Source organism: Sceloporus occidentalis, unplaced genomic scaffold (assembly GCF_023333645.1).
Source record: "Sceloporus occidentalis isolate IW3139 unplaced genomic scaffold, rSceOcc1.0.p SCAF_2, whole genome shotgun sequence".
Taxonomy (NCBI): Eukaryota; Metazoa; Chordata; class Lepidosauria; order Squamata; family Phrynosomatidae; genus Sceloporus; species Sceloporus occidentalis.
This window is the reverse complement of record NW_028316982.1, coordinates 77,647,550-77,668,286: the sequence shown is the minus strand read 5'-3', so window position 1 is coordinate 77,668,286 and position 20,737 is coordinate 77,647,550. Positions and strand designations below refer to the sequence as shown.

The 20,737-nt window shown below is 39.3% G+C and overlaps 2 protein-coding genes across 5 annotated transcripts in view; both read left to right on the top strand.

Annotated features, from left to right (window-relative positions):
• The first annotated feature begins 1,837 nt into the window (after window positions 1–1,837).
• Window positions 1,838–16,635, top strand: NSMCE4A (NSE4A component of SMC5/6 complex). Of its 2 annotated transcripts, none has more exons than XM_089510068.1 (11): window positions 1,838–2,169; window positions 4,891–4,971; window positions 6,898–7,028; window positions 9,010–9,161; window positions 10,218–10,317; window positions 11,029–11,119; window positions 12,103–12,197; window positions 14,163–14,211; window positions 14,329–14,417; window positions 14,860–15,137; window positions 15,479–15,562. In XM_089510068.1, exons 1-10 carry the CDS (start codon window positions 1,962–1,964, stop codon window positions 14,995–14,997), a joined length of 1,134 nt encoding a protein of 377 aa, XP_089366194.1. In that variant the 5' UTR covers window positions 1,838–1,961; the 3' UTR covers window positions 14,998–15,137; window positions 15,479–15,562. The 2 variants fall into 2 exon arrangements, with proteins under 2 accessions (XP_089366194.1, XP_089366195.1); XM_089510069.1 differs by lacking the exon at window positions 14,860–15,137 and adding an exon at window positions 15,725–16,635 and having other exon boundaries at window positions 1,850–2,169.
• A 3,991-nt stretch (window positions 16,636–20,626) lies between these two features.
• The window catches only part of ATE1 (arginyltransferase 1), a 118,188-nt gene continuing 118,077 nt past the window's right edge, over window positions 20,627–20,737 (top strand). For all 3 annotated transcript variants that reach the window (XM_089510066.1, XM_089510067.1, XM_089510060.1), the window contains exon 1: window positions 20,627–20,711. In XM_089510066.1, the coding sequence (XP_089366192.1) occupies window positions 20,627–20,711 (85 nt within the window). The remainder of the gene's footprint in view (window positions 20,712–20,737) is intronic.

Sequence of the window (20,737 nt, the reverse complement as noted above, 5' to 3'; positions counted from 1 at the left end):
GGAAAGGGAAGGAGGAAGGACTTTGCCCCCAATGGCGCAGCTGCATGCACATGCCGCCATTGGGGACAGTGCAGTCTTGCCATCCACGAATGATTGAAATTGCAATTCGCAAGTCCACAGACACTGAGGGATGACTGTAACATGAAATTCAACAGAGACAAATGCAACATTCTACATGTAGGCCATAAAAACCAAATGCACAGGTACAGGATGAGGGATACTTGAAAAGCACTACAATCGAAAAGGAATTTGGGATTATTGTTGATTCTAAAATGAACACGAGCCAGTAGTCTGATGCTGCAGCAAAGAAGGCAAATGCTGTCTTAGCCTGCATTAATAGAAGCATATTTTCCAAGTCAAGGGAAGTAACAGTCCCACTATATTCTGGGCTGGTCAGGCCTCATCTGGTGTATGGCATTCAGTTTTGGGCCCCTTATTTTAAGGACACTTTGGACAAGTCAGTTTCTGAAGCTCACAGGAAAACTAAAACAAACCCACTCTGAACAAATCTTGCCAATAAAACCCCATAATATGTTCACCTTTGTGTTGTCATAAGTCAGAATGACTTGAAAGCAAACAACAATAACCAGCAGTTTAACCAGAGCAGGCTTTTTGAGCTACAAGTTGTAGGATGTTCAGATGGTCATAAGGCACCAGCACCCTCTGCTGGACACATAGAGTTAGGTCTGCTCTTTACCCTAAACAAGAAATTAAAACCAGACATATTTAAACAAAATCAAAGATTTGTTTTTTTGGAATATGTGTGTGTGTGTATATAAATATGATGTATGTATTATTGTACACACATATATACAACCGCCCCTCCATTTTTATGGACCTGAGAGCTGTGGTTTTGATTATTCACAGAGGGATGACCTCCATTAAAATCAATGGTGCATGCGCCTGTGACAGCTGCACATGGCCGCAGGCAGGAGCACACTGCCATTCAAAGCTAAGGGGCTTAAATATACACGAATTTCAAATTCATGGGGGATCTGTCCCCCCCCCCCCCCCATGAGGGAGGATTGTATATTGTACGTATTGTATATATACAATATACATGTATTATATATAATACACATTATATATAAAATATATATTATAAATTGTACTGTATATTATATACTATACAATATACACTATACATTATATATAACATATATATATAGTATGTATAATATATATAGATAGATATATACACATTATATATAATATATATACTATAAATTATATAGTATTATATACTATATATTATATGTATAATAATATATATATATATATATATATACACTATATATTATATGTACTCTATATTGTATACTATATATATTGTACTATATGATAATATATATATATATATATATATATAGAGTGTATATATATATATATAGTATATATATGGTATATAATTTAATATATATATATACATACACAGACATACACACATATATTATATATACTATATATTGCATACTATACATTGTTCTAATATATATATATAGTATATAATATATAGTCTATAAATATAATATATGATTTATGTTTGTGTGTGTGTATATATATATATATATTTAGTATATGTATATATTATACACACACACATATATATATATATATATATATATATATTCCCAAAAGCAGACCTTTGATTTTGTTTAGTCACCAGCAGTGGATACTGGGACCCGCGGATACGGAGGGGCTGCTTGCATTGAGCTTTTCCTGACCCTTTCCGGCCTCCGTATTCCTGGCTCCAAAAATTACGTCAGAGGCTTTACCATAGAGGCACGCTCGCCTAGAGCGTAGCCACTCGGCCGCCTGGTTTCACTTCAACCGGAAGTCCCTTTGCGTCCTTCGCATAAGGCCCCCGGCGTCCAACGTCGCCCTTGTCTGCCTGGTTCCGCCGCGCCGGAAGTCGTAGGGGAAGAGTGGGGCGGAGGCGCTGCTGGCGGGAAAGGCGAGCCATGGCGGAGCGGAGGCCGCGCCGATCGTGTTCGAGTTCGGAGGCAGAGGGCAGGAGCGAGCGAGGAGGAGGCAGCGATGACGGGGAGAAGGAGAAGGAGGGCCGCCCGGGCTCCTCAGGCTGGGCCAGCTTCGGGCGGGAGGAGGGCGACCAGACCACGCGGCGCCTCCTCCGCCACCAGTACCGGGAGCTGATCTCCCTCGTGCAGCGTAGGTGCCCCTCCAGGACCTCCCATAGGGGCTCTAAGGCTGCGTCCGCACGGGAGAAATAACCCGGTTTAGCACCGCTTTAAATGTCTGGCTCAAGGCTATGGAATTCTGGGAGTTGGCGTTTGTTGTGGGGCCCAGTGGAAACGACACACGAGGGGTTTTCCGGGCTCTCCTCTGTTTAGCACTTCTTAATATGTTTTCATACAGTTTATGCTCATATATGTTGTAAGCCGCCTTCTTGGGTCCCAACTTGGGAGGAAGGCGGGATACAGATAAATTTAAAGAAATAAAGAAATAAACACACTTGTGATGGGGAAAATATGTGCTGATATTGGTATCCTCCGTGAAATGCCAGGGTCCCAACACTCAAACCCCAAGATGCAGTGGAAGTGGAGCAGCAGCATTGTAGGATTGCCCTGCAGTAAACGAGGCCAGCTCCCAGGGAGATCTCTGGCTTGATCTGCTCTGGGACCCATTGGTTTGTCTCTTTCACTGTCCATGGGATCCTCAGCCTTCTTCCCCAGCATCACATCTCCAATGAATTGACCGTCTTGTTATCCCCTTTCCCCCTCCTGTCCGTCTCTCGCATTTGGACATAGCAATAGGGAATACAATGGCTTGGGCTACTCCGACCCTAGAGCACGGTTGTATTTCTTTACACTTGGAGATCTACTTCTCTTTCTTCCACCTTCTACCTTTCCTGGTATTGAATTTTCCAGCAAGTCGTGCCTTCTCAGGATGTCTGAGAGCTTCTGTTTGATCATCTTGGCTTCCAGGGAGATTTCCGGCTTGATCTGCTCTAGGACCCATTGGTTTGTCCTTTTGGCTGTCCATGGGATCCTCAGCACTCTTCTCCACGTCTCCAATGAATGGATTTTCTTCCCATCTTCTTTATTAGCTGTCCAGCTTTCACATCTGGCTAATGGTGATGGGAAATACTATGGCTTGGACTCTAGTGCTCAGTTGCCTATCTTTCCCCTTTGGAATCTTTCTCTCTTCCTTCTTCCCTCCATCTTCCCCTGCATTATTGTTTTTTCTAACGAGATGTGTCTAATAATAATAATAATAATAATAATAAAGATTTATTTATAGCCCGCCCAATCACAAAGAATCCAGGCGGGTTACAACAATAAAATACATCAATTACAATAGAGTTAAAAATCAAACCCTAGACCTACCGCCCCCCCCCCCCCCATACCCAGTACTAAAACAGAATTAAATAATAATAGTATTAAAAACATGTCTTCTCATTATGTGGCCAAAGTACGATAACCTCGGTTTAATCATCTTGGTTTCTAGGGGTATTTTAGTCTTGATCTGTTCAAGGACCAACTTGTTTGTCTCTTTGGCTGTGCCAGGGATCCTCAGCACTCTTCTCCAGCACCACATCTCAAGCAAATAGATTTTCTTCTTATCATCTCTCCCCCCCAGCTCTCACATGTATCACATATACGTGGTAATAGGGAATACAATGGCTTGGACTATTCTAAGTCCAGTGCTCAGTTGTATATCTTTACACTTTTCCATCTTTTCTAGGTCCTTCATAGCTGCCCTTTCCATTCTTGGACTCCTGATTTCCTGGCTGCAGTCTCTGATCAATGTTTGATCCTATATAAGGAACTGTTACTTTATGTATTTCTTTTGTGGACAATTTTTGTGCCACGGGAGCTGCTTGTTGTTGTTGTTAACCACCATTGAGTTGATTTTGACACATGGCGATACTATGGACTGGACTTCTCAAAGCCCCCTTGTCCACTGCTTTGTTCATTTCTTGCAAACTCATATCCATGTTCTTCCTAATAGAGTCCATTCATCTTATAGCCCTCTGCTTTCTCCACTGTCCAACTCTCACAACTGGATATGGTGAACACCATGAATCGGACGATCTTGACCTCTTTATTCCCAGCACAAAAAATGCTTCAGAGAGAGCAGAGAGAGGGAAAGTCCGGAGCAGAACTACCACTTTTCAATACATTGGACGTGGAAGTTATTGTTTCGTTGTTGCTTAATTTTAATGGGTGTGGCAGAGTACCCGAAAGAGGCTGCATGCATCTAGACATAATGTCTTCTCTAATGGATCCGCTCTTCTGTTTCCAGTTTTTCTTGCTTTGATTTCATGCTGGCTATTTGGCATGCCTCCTTGCTTGTATTTACATCCTTTATTTTTATCTTTTCATAAGATTATTCTTTATTTGCTGGCCTACTGTATGTATTTCTACTTGCTAGAATAAACAATATCAGTTAAATATCAACCTTTTTCTGTTTGTTTCTCTTATGCTCTCAGTTCTATATTCTTATGAAATGTAAAAAGCAGAGTACCTTTTAAATTTATGTTTACTCATGTGTTTACACAGTGTCTCCCTGATGTTTTGTTTCCCATTTATTTTGTTTTATTCTGGGAGATACAGTTTTTTAGCAAAGATTTAGCCATGCACAAATAGATATTGTTATCACCTTGATTTTTCATTATTTTTATTCAGAATTACTTAAAGGGCTTCATCTTTGGATGAAGAAAATATTAGTACATATGTTTTAAATATGGATGCCATTGTACTACATTTAAATCTATTGTTGTGGGTGGAACTTGGTAGTTCTTTATATATGAGGTCTATGATTCTTGCATTCATTATTTTTTAAATTGATTTACCTGGTTATATAATTTGGGGGATTTATATCTATCTATATAAAGATATATATTACCTGTTTATTACTTTTCTTTAGATAATCGTGATGCGATGTTAAGCTCCGAAAATGAGAAATTGATAGAAATCGTGGAAGATGGCAATAAACTGTTTGGTGGAGGTAATAAGATCCTAGTCTGTTACAAATATAGCCTATTGAATACCGATATTCTGTATTCCTCAAAAGTAGAAAATCGATGTCTTGCACAAAGTAAGGACAATTCTTTTCCTTCTTCCAGCCTTCACATTTTCAGGGAAGAGACATTTGAAATTCAGTTTCTTTTTCTGAAACAGAGTTGTAGCCTTTCTCTCATTCTCTGTTCTCACGTTTGCCCTATTCAGTAGAGATGTCACTAATACACATGTTGCTTAGCTGTACTAGGAAACAGGATGCCTCTGGAGTAATTTCCACAGACTGACGGCTATTAGACCAGTAACTGTAAGCTGTGAAACAGCAGAATGTCAAAGTTCATGACATGGTAGCTCATGCTGCCATCATCCTTTGCTCTTTGGTTTACAGATGTCAGTTATTATTGTATACCACCTGTACATATTCAGTGTCCAAGCCAGTTTCAAGCAGAAGAAACAATATGCAAAATTGAACACTGAAAACATACCACATAGACCAATGGCTCATATGGTAATAATTATACATGTATGTTTGTTTAAAAGTAGCAGTCTTTGACCCATTAAAATGGAAACTCCTCCCCAGAATAGTTATGTTGTTGGCAAGTTCTGTAGAAAACTTACTAGCAGCTGCATTTGTAGCTGGAGTCGGTCAGGGTCTTCCTAGACTAGTTGACCTTGGCCAGAGGGGTTGGAAAGAACCAGATCTTTCAGGCATGACAGACATTCTTATACGCAGCTTCTGCAGCAACCTTTGTAGCTGGGGTTAGTCAATTCGGGTTTATCCTGCCTTGGATTTCACATGCCCCCTACTTCTCTGCTGCTATAATTGAAAATGTTTTTGTCTTCATAGTATAGAGACTCAAGGACTGAACACACTGTCCCTAAGGGGCTGCAGCCCCAATCTGGACTTTCAGTGATACAAAAAGGAGCCGCATAAAGAGGGCCCTTTTTGTGCCGAAGAAAGGGGACTGCGTCATCTGGACGCAGTGCCAGAGGAGCTCAGTGATGCCGCCGGCTGTATGGTGGGGCATGTGCCATCATGTCGGCATGGGGGCGGAGTCGGGGTGTGCATTATGTGGACACCACACCCCCACACTGCCCCGATGCCAGTTGAGGCTGTCAGACTCTTCAGAGCTCCCTGAAATGGGGATTATCCTTTAAAACAAGCTTTGGGGCTTTGAGGAGAGAAATACATTGTTTTTAAAGTGTTAAATAGAATTTGCTTTAGATGGATGGAAGATAGTGGGCCCTCGGCGGGCTTGAGATCTGAGCACCCACATATCGTCATGCCCCATATTATTCAGTGGTGGTGGTGTGAATGGGTATTCCATTAAATATGTCCCTGCCATTGAATAATATGGGATGCAATTGACCATGTTTTTGGCATCTTCAGAGCCCCCCAGATGTGAAGTTAAACAGAGGGCCCATTGTGTGTTTGTAGGTATATACCGTATGCATGCATACATACAGTTTGTGTGTGTGTGTGTGTGTGTGTGTGTAAAAATAGATTGCATATATTAACAAAATAATAGAACTGGTCTGAGATATTAAATCAGAACAGTTTGTCATTCATGTAGTTTAACAGATGAATTATAACCTAAACAGACCTGCCAAATCACAGAAGTTTGTACAGCAGACTGTATCTCTCAGTGTCAGTTAAGTAAAATTCTTTTGACGATAATCCAGTATCTTTTTTGGGGAAAAGCTCTAATAACTCCTGATGGAACATAATGTCATAGAACCTCATCACCTGTTATGCAACATGTGCAAGTCCTTTTAAAATGTGGATGTTTAATGATGTCTTTTCAGAACTGGGAGCAACAAACACTTCAATAATTAGGTAGTAATCATAATTTAAACATTCTTGTGTTTCAACGGCTACTAATGTTAGCAAACTAGCTTTCTTTTTCCTTAACAGTGTCCCAGGCAAGGGAGGCTGCTTTGGATGCTCAGTTGCTAGTATTGGCATCAACTCTAGGAATGGAAAAAGCAAACCAGTTGCAGTCGGATTTGACAGAATTTGATCCAACTGCATTTGCTGAAGATTTAGTAAGTTTGCATTATTACTAGCAGTAATGTAGCATTCTGTGTTTGAGAATTATTATAGTATAATAATTCGTTATATAAATTCCTTTCTCTTTTGGTAATCAGCAGCATATTTAGTCGTTCTTTCTATGCATATTAGCAATTTCTTTATCACAGGAGTTCCCAACCTTTTTGACTTGTGGGGCCCTTTTTAGAATTAATTTCTATGGCGGAGCCCCTAAGAGGCCTACCCTAAGTCTTACATGTTTCGGTTTTTAGGTGTAGTGTTACTTTTTGTTCTTTATTTAATTTCATTCATTTTCCTGGAGCGGCCGCAAAGCACCTGGGAAGTGCACATGGAGCCCTAAGGCCCCCTCAGAACACAGGTTGGAAACTGCTGTTTCATCATATAGACAAGAAAACGTAAAACCAAATAACTTTGTTGTTGCAGTGAAGCACATTTTAAAATCATTTCTACTCAAGGCCATAAATATTGTCATCTGTAATATCAGGTCCAGGGCTAGGTCAAATTGCTAGTCCCAACTAGAGGAGACCTGTTAAATCAGTGGAACCTATCTAAGCTTCATCTAAACATTAAACTGTTGATTCATTTAGTTGGGACTAGAAATTGGATTTAGCCCATGGCTGCAAACCTCATATTCTAGATTCAAAACAAAACTTGGAAAAAATACTTTCTTGAGCTACAGCTCTCAAAATTCCCCAGCTAGAATGTGAGATTGTGGGAGCTATGGTCAAAGAAAGGAATGCTGCTGAGCTCTGATCAAGCATGTAACGGTTTGAATTGTTTGTATTGGTGTGTTACATTCCAGAATTACCTTGGTGCATCAATCAATTTTCTGATACATTTGTAAACCTTTTTCTACTGCAGGGTTAATTTGCTAAATTCACTTTCTCATTTGTAACTTTGTGCTCCTTATAGCCCCCCCCCCCCCCCGCCACCACCACCAAAAATAAAAACCACATAAGGCTATGTAGACCACACTGTTAAGGTGTGGAGGGTGGCCATTGTGTTGATAGAATTGAACAACGCTTCCATGTTAGCTGTTCTGATTTGTTTTTGTGTTTCTCTGCCTTCTGGATGCACACAGTAGCCAATCTGTTTTTCTTCAGAAGTAAAGATAACTTGAATCTTGTGCTATAAAGCTGCTTTACTCCTCTTTTTATGCAAAAGACAGAAGCAGTTGGTTCCCCCCAGTCCAGTTCTTTGGATGTGGTGTGGTCAAATAAAAAGTATGATGCAGTCTGTTTTATGTCACTTACAGATGCATGAAAACAAAGTGCAGGTCACATCATTACAGATACAACAGTGGTTTGGGTCATTCCATTAAGAGTGTAAGCTTATGCTCATAGTAACTCAGACAATTCATTTTAATAATTACAACATTTCAACATTTGGAACATTTCAACATTTAATTTGACAGTACTTTTTTGATTTAAGAATGTAAAAACAGTGCACCTCTCCCAGGCTGTGGGATGCTCTGATCCACTGCTTTGCCCCCTTCAGTCAGTGGCCAATCAGCAGTACAGCTGAGACTTGCCACCCTAGGGCCAAAACACAGTGCAGAAATAATCCAGTTGGAGACTGCTTTAACTGCCCTGGCTCAGTGCTAGGGAATCCTGAGAACTATAGCACCAGAACTCTCTGATAGAGAAGGCTAAATGTTTCACAAAACTACAGTTTCCAGAATCGTTGGCACTGAGCCAGGGCAGTTAAAGTGGTCTCCAACTGGATTATTTCTGCAGTGTGTTTTGGCCTCTATATGTTAATACATTGTACCTCAACATGAAATTCTGTTTAAGTGATCAGTTTCTTCAGCTTTTCCTTGATAGTTCTGTTACCTGTAATAAGACATCCTTTACACTATGTCATGCATTTACTTGATGTTACCTTCATGTACTTTTTTTAGAAAGTAGATTTTTATTTCTTGGTAATGTGAATTTTTGTACAAATGGGCTCTGATAGCACAATATATTCTCTTTACAGTTATCATTTATGGGCATAAATCGCCTAGAGAGGGAAGAAAGTGATAGTGAAGACGACCAGAGTTCTAGCGGATTTTTACCTAAGAATGCTTGGTATAAACTTGGTGAGGAAGCAAAAATGTACTTCAGAAGAGCACCGACTTTCCACTTCATGTAAGTTGATCTGAGGCTTTCATTCAATTAGTCCTCCCTGACACATTTCACAGAGACTGTTCTAGAGCTGAACTGATGTTGGAATTGAGCAACACATTGTGTTTTAAAGACAGGACTACAAAAATAATCATTTAGGATGAAAACAGACTGCAGAAATACCAGCTTGAGACCACTTTAAGTGCCCTGCCTCAATGCTAGTGAATTCTGGGAACTGTAGTTTTGTGAGACATTTAGCCTTCTCTGTTAGAGTGTCTTGGTACTACAAGAAACTATAATTCCCAAAATTCCCTAGCACTAAGACAGAGCAATTAAAGTGGTCTCAAAATGGATTATTTCTGCAGTCTGTTTCAGCCCTTACTGAAGCTAGTGTTACCACCATCAGAGCATATTTCCTTTGTCCTTCCTCATCCCAGTTTATCCTGAGCTAGAACTGCTTTTATCCCTGAATTGTACTTCTGTGGAAAGAAGACCTCCTTTCCAGAGTAGGCCATTGAAAGGAAGTGACCCTTACACTTAATTGTCACACTGCTTTCCTTTAACTGTACTATGAAAGATATGAGACTTAATGTGTTTCTTCTAGGTAGTAGCACTTAAAGATGTGGCAGGGAACCTTTGATCTTCTTGAGCTTGCTGATCTCCAGTTCCCATCATTTTAACCACTTTTGGCTGTACTGGTTGGTGCTGATTGGAGTCAGACTTCAGCAGTATATGGAAGACCACCAGTTCCCTATTTCTGTTAAGGCCATGGAGCATATTGTAAAATCTGCAGTTCAAAGTACCTGGATTGAGGCTTTGTTAGCGTATACCTTTATAGAACTTTAACACTCTCTGCAGGTAACACAATTAAGGTGCCTAATTGCAAAGGAGTCAATTTTGTATGGAGTTGACAAAACACTTCATTATTCAGAATCCAGCATAATTTTGTAAAGTTCTAGTGATGAGTGGCACACACACACACACACACTTCTAGCCCTTCTTGCTCTCTTTAAAGTTTCATCTCTACATGGAGCACAATTTGACATGTAACATGATAAAGTTATATTTTACTTGGTTTAGGTTAGGATCTTTCACTGCTGATCCTCCTGTTGAGAAACCACGAATTGAGAGACAACGGAAAAAGGCAGGGCCAGAAGAAGGGAGCGCAATGCCTGCACAGGTGCGTGCATATATGAAACATAAGGTTGCTATTTTGCAGTTTAAATATTTTTGGATGGAATCTTGAAGTATAAGAACTGAGTAAACTCAAGAATAAACCCACAAGAGAAGATTATGAGATAACTTTTGCATAGGTGTGACCCAGGGCAGAAGATTGATTCTGTTTTACATCTTTCCTACTGGAGTAAGATATATATGTGTGTGTGTGTATATATAGAGAGAATATTATTATTTGCTATGATGGCAGCATTATATTCCTGTAGCAAAAATAACATGCATTGAAATTACAGTTTGTAATAAGTATGCATAAACCATGTGAAGTCAGCACTGAAAATTTACTCTTCATATTGGTCTTTCTAAGACAGAGCTTAATGATAGATTTCTTTTATATTAGTAGCAAAACTTCTTACTTTCAAACATTCCTCTCCCTTCTCTCTAACAATTGGATAATTGCACCTGGAAAAAACACCTTTGTGTACTTAAGTTTCAAAGAATATATATTTTTAATGGTATTATTTAAAAATATTAAATTATACTGTGTGATAGATATCTGCTTTTGAGTTTGAATACACAAAATAATGCTGACTTTAATGAGGGCTACAAAACCACTGTCCTTGATGCAAGCTGATAATATTGTGGGGGAAGGGAAGAATGCTGATCACTGTATAATGGAGTAACATATGATAGCCTGTCAACTTGTTGAATATTTTAGTTGAAGAAAATGGAAGAATCTCATCAAGAAGCAACAGAAAAAGAAGTAGAAAGGATCTTGGCATTCTTGCAGGCTTATCACAGAGAAGATCGTAAGCATTTCAAGTATAATGTGAATCCTGTTAGCACTTCTTTAAGGTTATTTTTTTAATTGTCATGGGAAAATGTCATCTTCCTTCTTTCCTACTGCAGTCAGTATAAAGGGGGATTATTAGAAATATAAACAGTTTTTTTGGGGGGGAAAGTCCCAAAATGTGATAAATCATGGGAGAATAAAGTAATTTGTTCAGTGTCTTTTTAAATACAGTAATGTGATTTGGACACGTTTAGATTTGATGATGAGCCCAAGTTTTCATGGTGCAGTTTTATCAGTAGAGGGGTCCAACTGTAGCTATAGGGCAAAGGAGTAAGGTGTACTCCTCTCCAGAAGTTGTCAGACCAGCTGAGTCAAGATAGTCAATGATGAGAAGTTTCAGTCTAGCCACATCCAAAGCCCACCCTCCCATAGAGGGGTACCATATGTATGAAAAACTGCTTTAGGCATATTCTCAGTGTTCATTCCTTCAGTTCTTTTAAACTGCTACATTTTCTAGTTTCTTTCTGCTGGAAAAGCCCATTCATCTATAGCCCATATACAGCCCTTGGGTCCCAAATTTGCAGTCCCTTAAGTCCACTTCATGACCTCCAAAGGTCCTCTAACTCTTAAAATTAAATTCTTTTCATGCTAATTTTTCTGTGATCTTTTGGCCTGAAAACTAGGCCAATGCAGTTGGCTGAAAATCAGTCAGAATGGTGGCCAGAAATAACACAATGTCACTTTTCGGATGCTGAAATGTAGTGGTGCAGCCTGGGGGCGGAGAGGGCATGGTGAGGGAGGGGTTTCTTCTTCCCTCTCATATTGACTCAACCCTCCTAGGAAACTGGACAGTGGAAAGAAGCTAATTGTGGATTGGACCAAGATCTTTTCTGAATGTGCAAAGTTCATAATTGCTGTATAATTGTTTTAAGAAAAAACAAGAAAGGAAAGAGAGAGATTATCAGCAACAAAATGCTTCTGTCATTCTTATTTTTATAGCTAATACTCCAATATCCTTCCTTGAGTTTGTGACTGATCCAAATTCTTTTGCACGAACTGTGGAAAACATGTTTCACGTGTCGTTTCTGATACGGGTAAGGAGAAATATTTAGAATCCTTGGTATTTGACAGTTAGCAAACAAATTTTTGCTAGCATGGGATAAGATTGTTATTATTAATTTTCTCTAATTGAGAATTACGAAAGAAAAACCCACTGCTAGAACGTCAGTTCTTATGTTATTTACCTGCAATTAACAGTTTGCAAAATTAACATAATTTATGAAATCATAGCTTTCAACTTTTGGTATATGTGGTAAGCCATTAATAACCCAAAATATAGAATGTTTTTAGACTTCTGTATGTTAAAAATGGAAATAGAAGATGCACTGTTAAACAAAAACTGGCCATGTATATTGGCTACTGTCTCCTTTGATTTACAAAGTTTCATGTACAGTCCATCCTCGCCTTACGCGGGGGATCCGTTGCGGATCCCTCCGCGTAAGGCGAATTCCGCCTATGCTCGATCCCCATTGGAAACAATGGGGCTCGGGCGTGGTGGCGCGGGTGTGCGCAGGGCGCAACGGGCGCGGGCGCCCATTCAATTGAATGGGATGTGCCGCCCCTTCCGCCCCATGCGCGCCCCGCGGCTTGAGCGCATATGCTCAAGGCCGCGTATGGCGCGGGCGCGCTGTATACCTCTCTGTCAGTTCTAGATAGCTAGTTAACAGGGTGCCATTGATCAAATTGGAAAAGTGGAATAGAAATAAACTTTATTATTATTATTATTTTATAAACTTGGCTTGAATCAGGGCTGACAAAATAAGTTTAGTAATATTACCTGCTTAGGTTTAAGTTGCATTGGTGATGATTACATGCATTTCAAAGCTGTCTGTTGTGAGAGGAAGTGTGTGCAACCTGTCTATTGTGAGAGGAAGGCCAACACATCTGAACACCGAATCCTGTTTGCATTTTTAAGCTTGAACTTTTGAATTTGCACTTTTCCCAGTCATCAAGTGGGCTGTAAAACCAAGATTTGAGAAACCTGAAGACCATGGGCTAATTCTTAAACCTACTATATAGATATTTCTGGTTGGTTCTTGCTAACCACAACTCCAGAATATGGACATTCTGGGGAACTGTAGGTGGTTTAAAATTGGAAGCAGAAAGTGTCCATTTCTTCCCTGTTGGGAGGGAGGATGGAGGATGGATGAGAACAGCACATAATTGTACTGGGTAATAATTCCTACTCAATACTTCTGAACTGTGAGTGCCACATTTAAGATTCTTGTGGTAATTTGAATATAGCTTAATTGTTTTTGCAACCTTGGCATAAATGAAGTGTATTTCATTTCTAACAGGGCTTCCTCTTTCACACCTCCATCCTTTAATCTCTGTCCAGTATTCAGCTGCCCGTATTGTCACATCCGCTCGCCGCTTTGACCATGTTTCTCCTCTTTTATCCTCCCTTCATTGGCTCCCCTTCCGCATCCGGTACAAACTTTTGTTACTGACTTTCAAAGCCCTCCATGGGTTGGCCCCTCCTTACTTATTTGACCTTCTTTCTCCTTACATTCCTACTCGCACCCTCCGCTCTGGTAGTCAGGGTCTCCTGTCACAGTGTAGGACTACCACTGCCCCCTCCCGAATTCGTCCCTTCTCGCTTGCTGCCCCTTACTCCTGGAACCTTCTTCCCCCACATGCACACCTCATCACTTCTCTACCCAGTTTCAAAACTGAATTAAAGACTATATTGTCTAGAGAAGCATTCCCAGAGGTGAGCCCCTCTCTGACCCAGGAAGCCTCCTTTTAACCATCCATCAAGAAGCCAAGCCCTTCCTCCAGTCCATCTGCCTTGGTCCAGGCCTCGGAGGTGGAGAAGATCTGCTGGACCTGATCCTATTCCCCACCACCACTCCCTTCTCCTTTTGTGTCTTGTCTTTTAGATTGTAAGCCTGAGGGCAGGGAACCGTCTGACTAAAAAATTTATGTACAGCGCTGTATAAATTTACAGCGCTTTATAAATAAAGGTTAATAATAATAATAAACAATATTTCTTATAGGATGGATTGGCAGGAATAAAGCTGGATCAGGACAAGCTTCCTATAATAGGTAACACTAATTTAAGAATATTGCGTTAAAATGGACTCACTTTGCATACAGTTGTGTTTTATTGCTTTGGGATACTGGTTTTTCCATGTTTAAACATGTTACTCATTATTTTGGTAGAACCTTTAAATCCAGATGGAGAGGAAAATGACCAGGACACTCTACCAAGGAAACAAGCAGTCATATCAATGAGCTATGAAGAATGGCAGGTAGGATAACAATACTGTTCTATTCCTTAAAATGCCTCATGTATTTTCAGGAGAGTCATATTGTACATTGAACATTTAAATTATTTTGGTCTTCAAAGGCAAATTTCTGGATGTGCTGCTTGGAGGAAAATTGAATAGTTGTCTACTCCATTGCTCCTTAAAACCTACATACTCACTTTGTACTGTAAGCATATGCAGTACAACGTAAGTAGGACCAGTGGGCAAAATCTAGTGTTGGACTTTGTGCTAATGGAATAGCAGAATCTTTTCTTGTTACTTTCTCAGGTTGCAGGCAAGCAGTTCTTTTCAGAGGCCTATCGACAGGGCTTTCCCCCAAAACATTTCTCCTACAGATCACACTTCACACTATTTCTTTCTTTCATTCCTTTTTTTCTCTGCTCTCTCTTCCCCACTTCTGATTCAGTTACCCCTTTAATTCCAGCTCTGTGTAAGATATGCTTCCTTCCAGCTTACACAGCAACTAACTCCTAAGCCTGGATCACTTACAGCTAGTTCAATTTCTGCTATTTGCTGTACTGAAACCTTTCGTATTGTTGAAGAAAAGAAGCATAGCCACTGAACATGAAAACGTTCACACCACCAAAACCTTCTTTGGAAGACTGTAAAACTATCCAGAACTCCAGAGTCTTCATGGGAGTGGTTGTGGGAGAGGAAGGAGATTGTAATGTTTGGACATCACAGCACCATGTTTGATTTTAGGTCAATGCACTGTTTGATATTGTGGGGCAGGGAGGTGTAAAATGAAACTGCTGATAAAGAAAAAGTATTAACAGTTACTTGCAGCGAACAGTGGTTCACAACATTGTTTGGTGAATGTTTGCACTGCAGACCCTCACCCTGATTATTGATAAAATTTAGTAAATAAACTGATGGATTCTGTATTCTAAAATACAGACTCTTAACTAGATAATCTATAATCTAGCATATTTTAATTTAGCTCATGATGGAGAAAAAGACAATGTTATTGTTAATTCATACTTTTATATTCAAGTTGATGGGTTAAACAAATAAACTGAAAGTCAGTCCTTCTTTCCTACCAGAATATTGTGCGGACTTTTGAAATTTCACAACCCATGATTCCACATGTTACAGAAACATAGAAATTATGTGAAGCCATTCTGAATGTAAGTTACTTCACATGTAAACCTAACTATAGAATTACTTTGTCTCTATGCTGGCTCTTTTATTTTGCCTGTATTTAAACATGTTAAAGCTTACATTATATGTTCTATATGTCCACAGCAGGTCTCAATCTCTGACTATTATTTTTTCCAATTTTCATGCAGGAATCGCAAGGTTCTGTTAAGAGGATATCTGCTGACCAGTTTCCTGATGCTGAATTGCCAAGAGAATGGCAGAATGGAAATTTGCTCAGCTTTCCTGTTTAAGAATTTAATATTTATTTTAATAGAGAAAGGGTTTGGGGTTTCTTCCCTCAGTTAATGATGTTGTAATATATAAAGTATGTTTTTTTCTCTTACCACAAAGATATTTTCATATGAAAATTTATCCTTACATTTCTGTTCTGTCACTGTTCTTTCAATATGTTATCCATTCATTAAATCAAAAGTTGAGGATGACTCTGTCACAGTTTGTTTCCATCTGTGCAGTATTAATGAGTTGAGGGAGGGAAGAACTTGTACCTTTGTGAATCAAATCTGATTAGCAATGAAGATTTGCCCTTCACACTCTGTGTGAAGTGGGGAAAGGAAATGGAAAGTTTGGAAATGGGGGCTTTTCGGAAAACCATAATTTGCCTAATACCTGTTGAGCTGAGTAAGTGCTTTACTGTCTCCATTAAACTGCCCCAAAGTGGTGTCTTTATCTCAAGGTAGACATGCTTATGCATTTGTGTACATTAACCGGTCTACTTCTGATGAATGGATGCTGTATCTGTGAAAAACAACTCTGTGAGAGAAATATTGTTCCTTTAGTAACGTTTCAACTATTTCACAGTTTGGTTGTAGAAAGTAAGAGAGATTCTGCTCTCACAGGTTCAGAACTGAAGAGCACCTTAGTGAATCCTGTGCACATTATGCTACTGCAATACAAATGTTTTCAGGGCACTGTTTGTTTTAAAGGCTTATCTTTTCAAAGTTTTTTGAGTCAATCCAAATTTTGCAGCTTTTGGTCTCAGAAATAATGCATTTTTCAATGTATGTTGAGAAAATAAAAGTATTTTATATGTAAAGTCGAAGGCTTTCATGGCTGGCATTCAGTTTTTTGTGGGTTTTTCGGGCTATGTGGCCATGTTCTAGCAGAGTCTATAGATAGATAAATAGATACACACACACCTACACACACACACACACACACACACACATATATACACACATATGTTGCAGAGTTTAAAAGCACAGATGAGTTTCTGAATCTAGAAAAGCAAGGTTTTCAAGAGTACAGTTAACTAGTTGCTGCTAAACAGATTTTAACTTAAAAACATGACCACTTTTCTAGACCACCATACTGTCTTGCCATGTACGTTTTGTTTGGACTCTGTAAATTAACAATGCAATATGTACAGCCTTTTTTTAAATAAAAAATGGTTTACATGTTTTTATTTAAAGAGAATGAAATTTGGGTGATAAAGGTTTAACAAATAATTAGATTCTTTACACATTAGATCCTGAGGCTGCCATGGTACAATAGACAGCACTGATTTTACAAATGCTAAATAAATAAGCAAATGGGTAACCTCAACTCTACTGGTACAAATATTTAACAGGTACAGCATTATAAATATGCAATCTTTTTTGTCTTCGTTTACAGCAACTAACTTATTCAATATTGTGCTGGAAGATCATTTTCCAACTATGTAAAACATATCACTACGTGGGAAACCTTCCAGCCACTCGTTTTATGCTGCTGTATAGTACAGAAAAACCAATGATGGAACAATGCTTGTCCTGTAAATTTTAATTTGATATTGGACAGTTATTCTCTGTACAAACTAAAACATATATGGTTGAAACTGTTCATTATATTTGCTATTTCTGCTTCACTGATCTGTTTAAAAGTTTGAGCTGATGGATCTGGCTGTGTCTTCCATTGTAAATATTGGTACATTGTTTTTCATGGTAAAACGCAGCACATTTGCAGTTTTGGGAAACTGGCTTGAAGCTCAGTATAGTGTTTATATTTATCTGAATTGGCTTTCCATAGAGCTATTTGCAGTAAATGTGTTCATGGTTAAAAAAAAAGTAAATTATCCCCCCAAATGCGCACTTTCATTGATAATGAGTAGAAGTGACTAGGGACCAAAATATACAATTCAGATAAATTATGTTTTGAAATCCAAAACTTACAAATATACATGTATAAAAGAAATTGTAATGTCATTAAATTTTAATTGATGTAGTGCTTTTCTACAAACTGAATCTAAAGAAGCTCACAAAACAAATAAGAATCTTTCACTAAAAATATGAACAAGGCTGCATCTGCACTACAGAAATAATCCAGATTGACACCACTTTAACTGCCATAGCTCAATGGTATGGAATCCTGGGATTTGTCACACTCTCTCAGCCTCAAGAGGGAGGTAAAGGCAACCCTCCCAATGTACAAACCTTGCCAAGACAGCCCTGTGGTAAGTTTGTCTTAGGTCTAGTTTTCCATGAGTTGGAAATGACTTGAAGGCACATGACAACAACAAATGCAACATAAAATCTGAGTTTTATGTGTAGGGAGCTCTTTGGTATCCTGTCAGAGCAATGGGAAAATGGAAATTTTCTCCGTTGTTATATCACGGTTGGTTCTCCTTTTTGCCTCTGATTTTTTAAAAATTAAATTTATTATACAAAATACCGAACAACATTTGAGTCATCAATACAACTGCCAGAAATTATGACATCAAAAACTACAAAATTTAAGATTAAAATATGATTACAAAGTTAAACCTGAAATCAACAAGCAGATACTATTACAAAGAGAAGATGAGATAATAACATATAACATATTATATAATTATATATATGATTTTATATATTATATAACAATAATTATAGAGCGAGTATAACTCCTGTATTGAAACAGCTTTATTGGCTTCTGAGCACAATTCAAAGCCCTACACGGCTTAGGTCCAGACTATTTGAGAGACCTATCTCCCCATACGAATCACCTAGAGCACTAAGATCCTCAGGAGAAGGCTTTCTCTTGGTCCCACTGCCATCCCAGGTTTGTTTGGTGAGAACACAAGAGAGAGCCTTCTCAGTGGCTGCTCCCATTCTCTGGAACCCCTTTCCATGGGAGGCTAGGCAGGTTCCCTCTTTGCTGGCCTTTTGCCGGCAAGCAAAGACATTTTTATTCAAGCAAGCACTTTAAAATCATGTAGGCCTGGTTTTATTGGGAGATGGGGGATTGGTTTAGATTATTTTTAACCTTGTATGTTTTAAATTTTGTAGTCTTTTAAAAAACTTTTTACTGTTTTAATTGGACTATTTAAATTGTTTTTAAAGTGTTGATTCGATGTGTGTGTGAGATATATATATATATATATATATATATATATATATATATATATAGTGAGCCGCCTTTGGTCCCAACTTGGGAGAAAGGCAGGATAAAAATAAAATGAATAAGAGTTATTCATTTATCAAAGTATCAGACCAAAAACTGAGATATATACAGGTGGAGGGCATGGGGCTGTCATTCCATTGATATATTGTTAAAATAAAACCATCTTTCAAGTGAAAAACAAAGAGAATTAACTCTGATGTAAGGAACCAGAAATTTTCTCCATTAACATCACATTCCAAAGTCTACTTATGTCACGGTTGGTTCTTCCTTTTTGCCTCTCAGATTTTAAAATTTCTTTAAGTGCGAAGGGGGGAAATTCATCAGACAAGGATGGTTTGCTGTGATAAGCGTTATGATTAAACATAATTATAACCATGAAATGTGACTGGGTGGCCTTGGGCAAGTCACACTCTCTCATTCTCAGGGGCAGGCCATGGCAAACCACCTCGGAACCAATCTTGCCAATAAAACCCCATGATAGGTTCACTTTACGGTCACCATAAATCAGAAATGGCTTGAAGGCACACATCATCAACAAATACAACACAAAACCTTGAGTTTTATGTGCAGGGAGCTCCTTGGTGCTCTGTCAGAGTGATGGGGAAATGGGCATTTTCTCCACTATGTCAGGGTTGGTTCTCCCTTTTGCCAGTCGGGGAAAATTTTGTGTCAGACAAGGATGGCTGGCTGTGATAAGTGTTATGATTAAATGGGTGGTAGTCAGCCATGAAACCCACTGGTCTAGATGCTGCCTGGTTGGCTGGTCTGGATATTGTATGGGGCTGACCAGATATTTGATATTTGTCTGACAGCACGTGTCGAAAATAGTCACCCGCCTGACAATCAGACATTGGGCAATTTTTTTTAATTGGGATGTACTAAAACAAATGACAGTGCTTGGCCATAGGGAAACCATACTTGCCCATAAAGGATTATTGGAGAATACCTGCCCATTGGGAAACATTGGGAATTACTTGCCCATGGAGAATCACTAGAGAAGACTTGCCCATAGAGGGAATGAATGGAGAATACAGCACTTGCCTATGGAGAATCATTGGAGAATACAGTACTTGCCCATAGAGTTTCATTGAAGAATTCTTGCCCATGGAGAATAATAGAATACTTGCCCATTGGGAATGACTGGAGAATACTTGCTCATAGAGAATAATAGGAGAATACAGTACTTGCCCATAGGGAATAATGGGAGAATACCTGCCTGTAGAGAATATAGAATCTGGGTTTCTCAAACATTCAACACCAATGAATGAATGAATGAATGAATGATTCTGTATGGGCAGATTCCCCATGGACAAGTATTCTATTACTCCCTATGGGCAAGTATTCCATTATTTTCTATGGGCAACTATTACCCAATGATCCTCTATGGGCAAGTATTCTCCCCTTATTCATTGGGCCAGTATTCCCTAATGATTCCCAATGGGCAAGTATTGCTTCCCTGCCTGTGGGCAAGCCCTGTCATTTGTAAATCCCATTCGTATCCGTGAGTGGTAAGGCTTTGGCAGAGGAGGGAGAAGTGTGTGTGTGTAAGGCTTGTCCAAGGCGGGCCCTTGTTGTGGTGGTTGTTGTGCCAGTCGCAGCAGCAGCAGCAGCAGCAGCAGCAAGAGCATCACCATCATCTCCTCCTCCTCCTCCTCCTAAGGAAGGCAAGCACCATGGGCTCTATAGTGGAATACGAAGGGAGGCGAGAGGGCTACCGGTGCGGATACTGCGGCTCCTCGGGGGGGAAAGTCTCCACTGGTAAGCGCTTTAACTAGTCTCTTCTG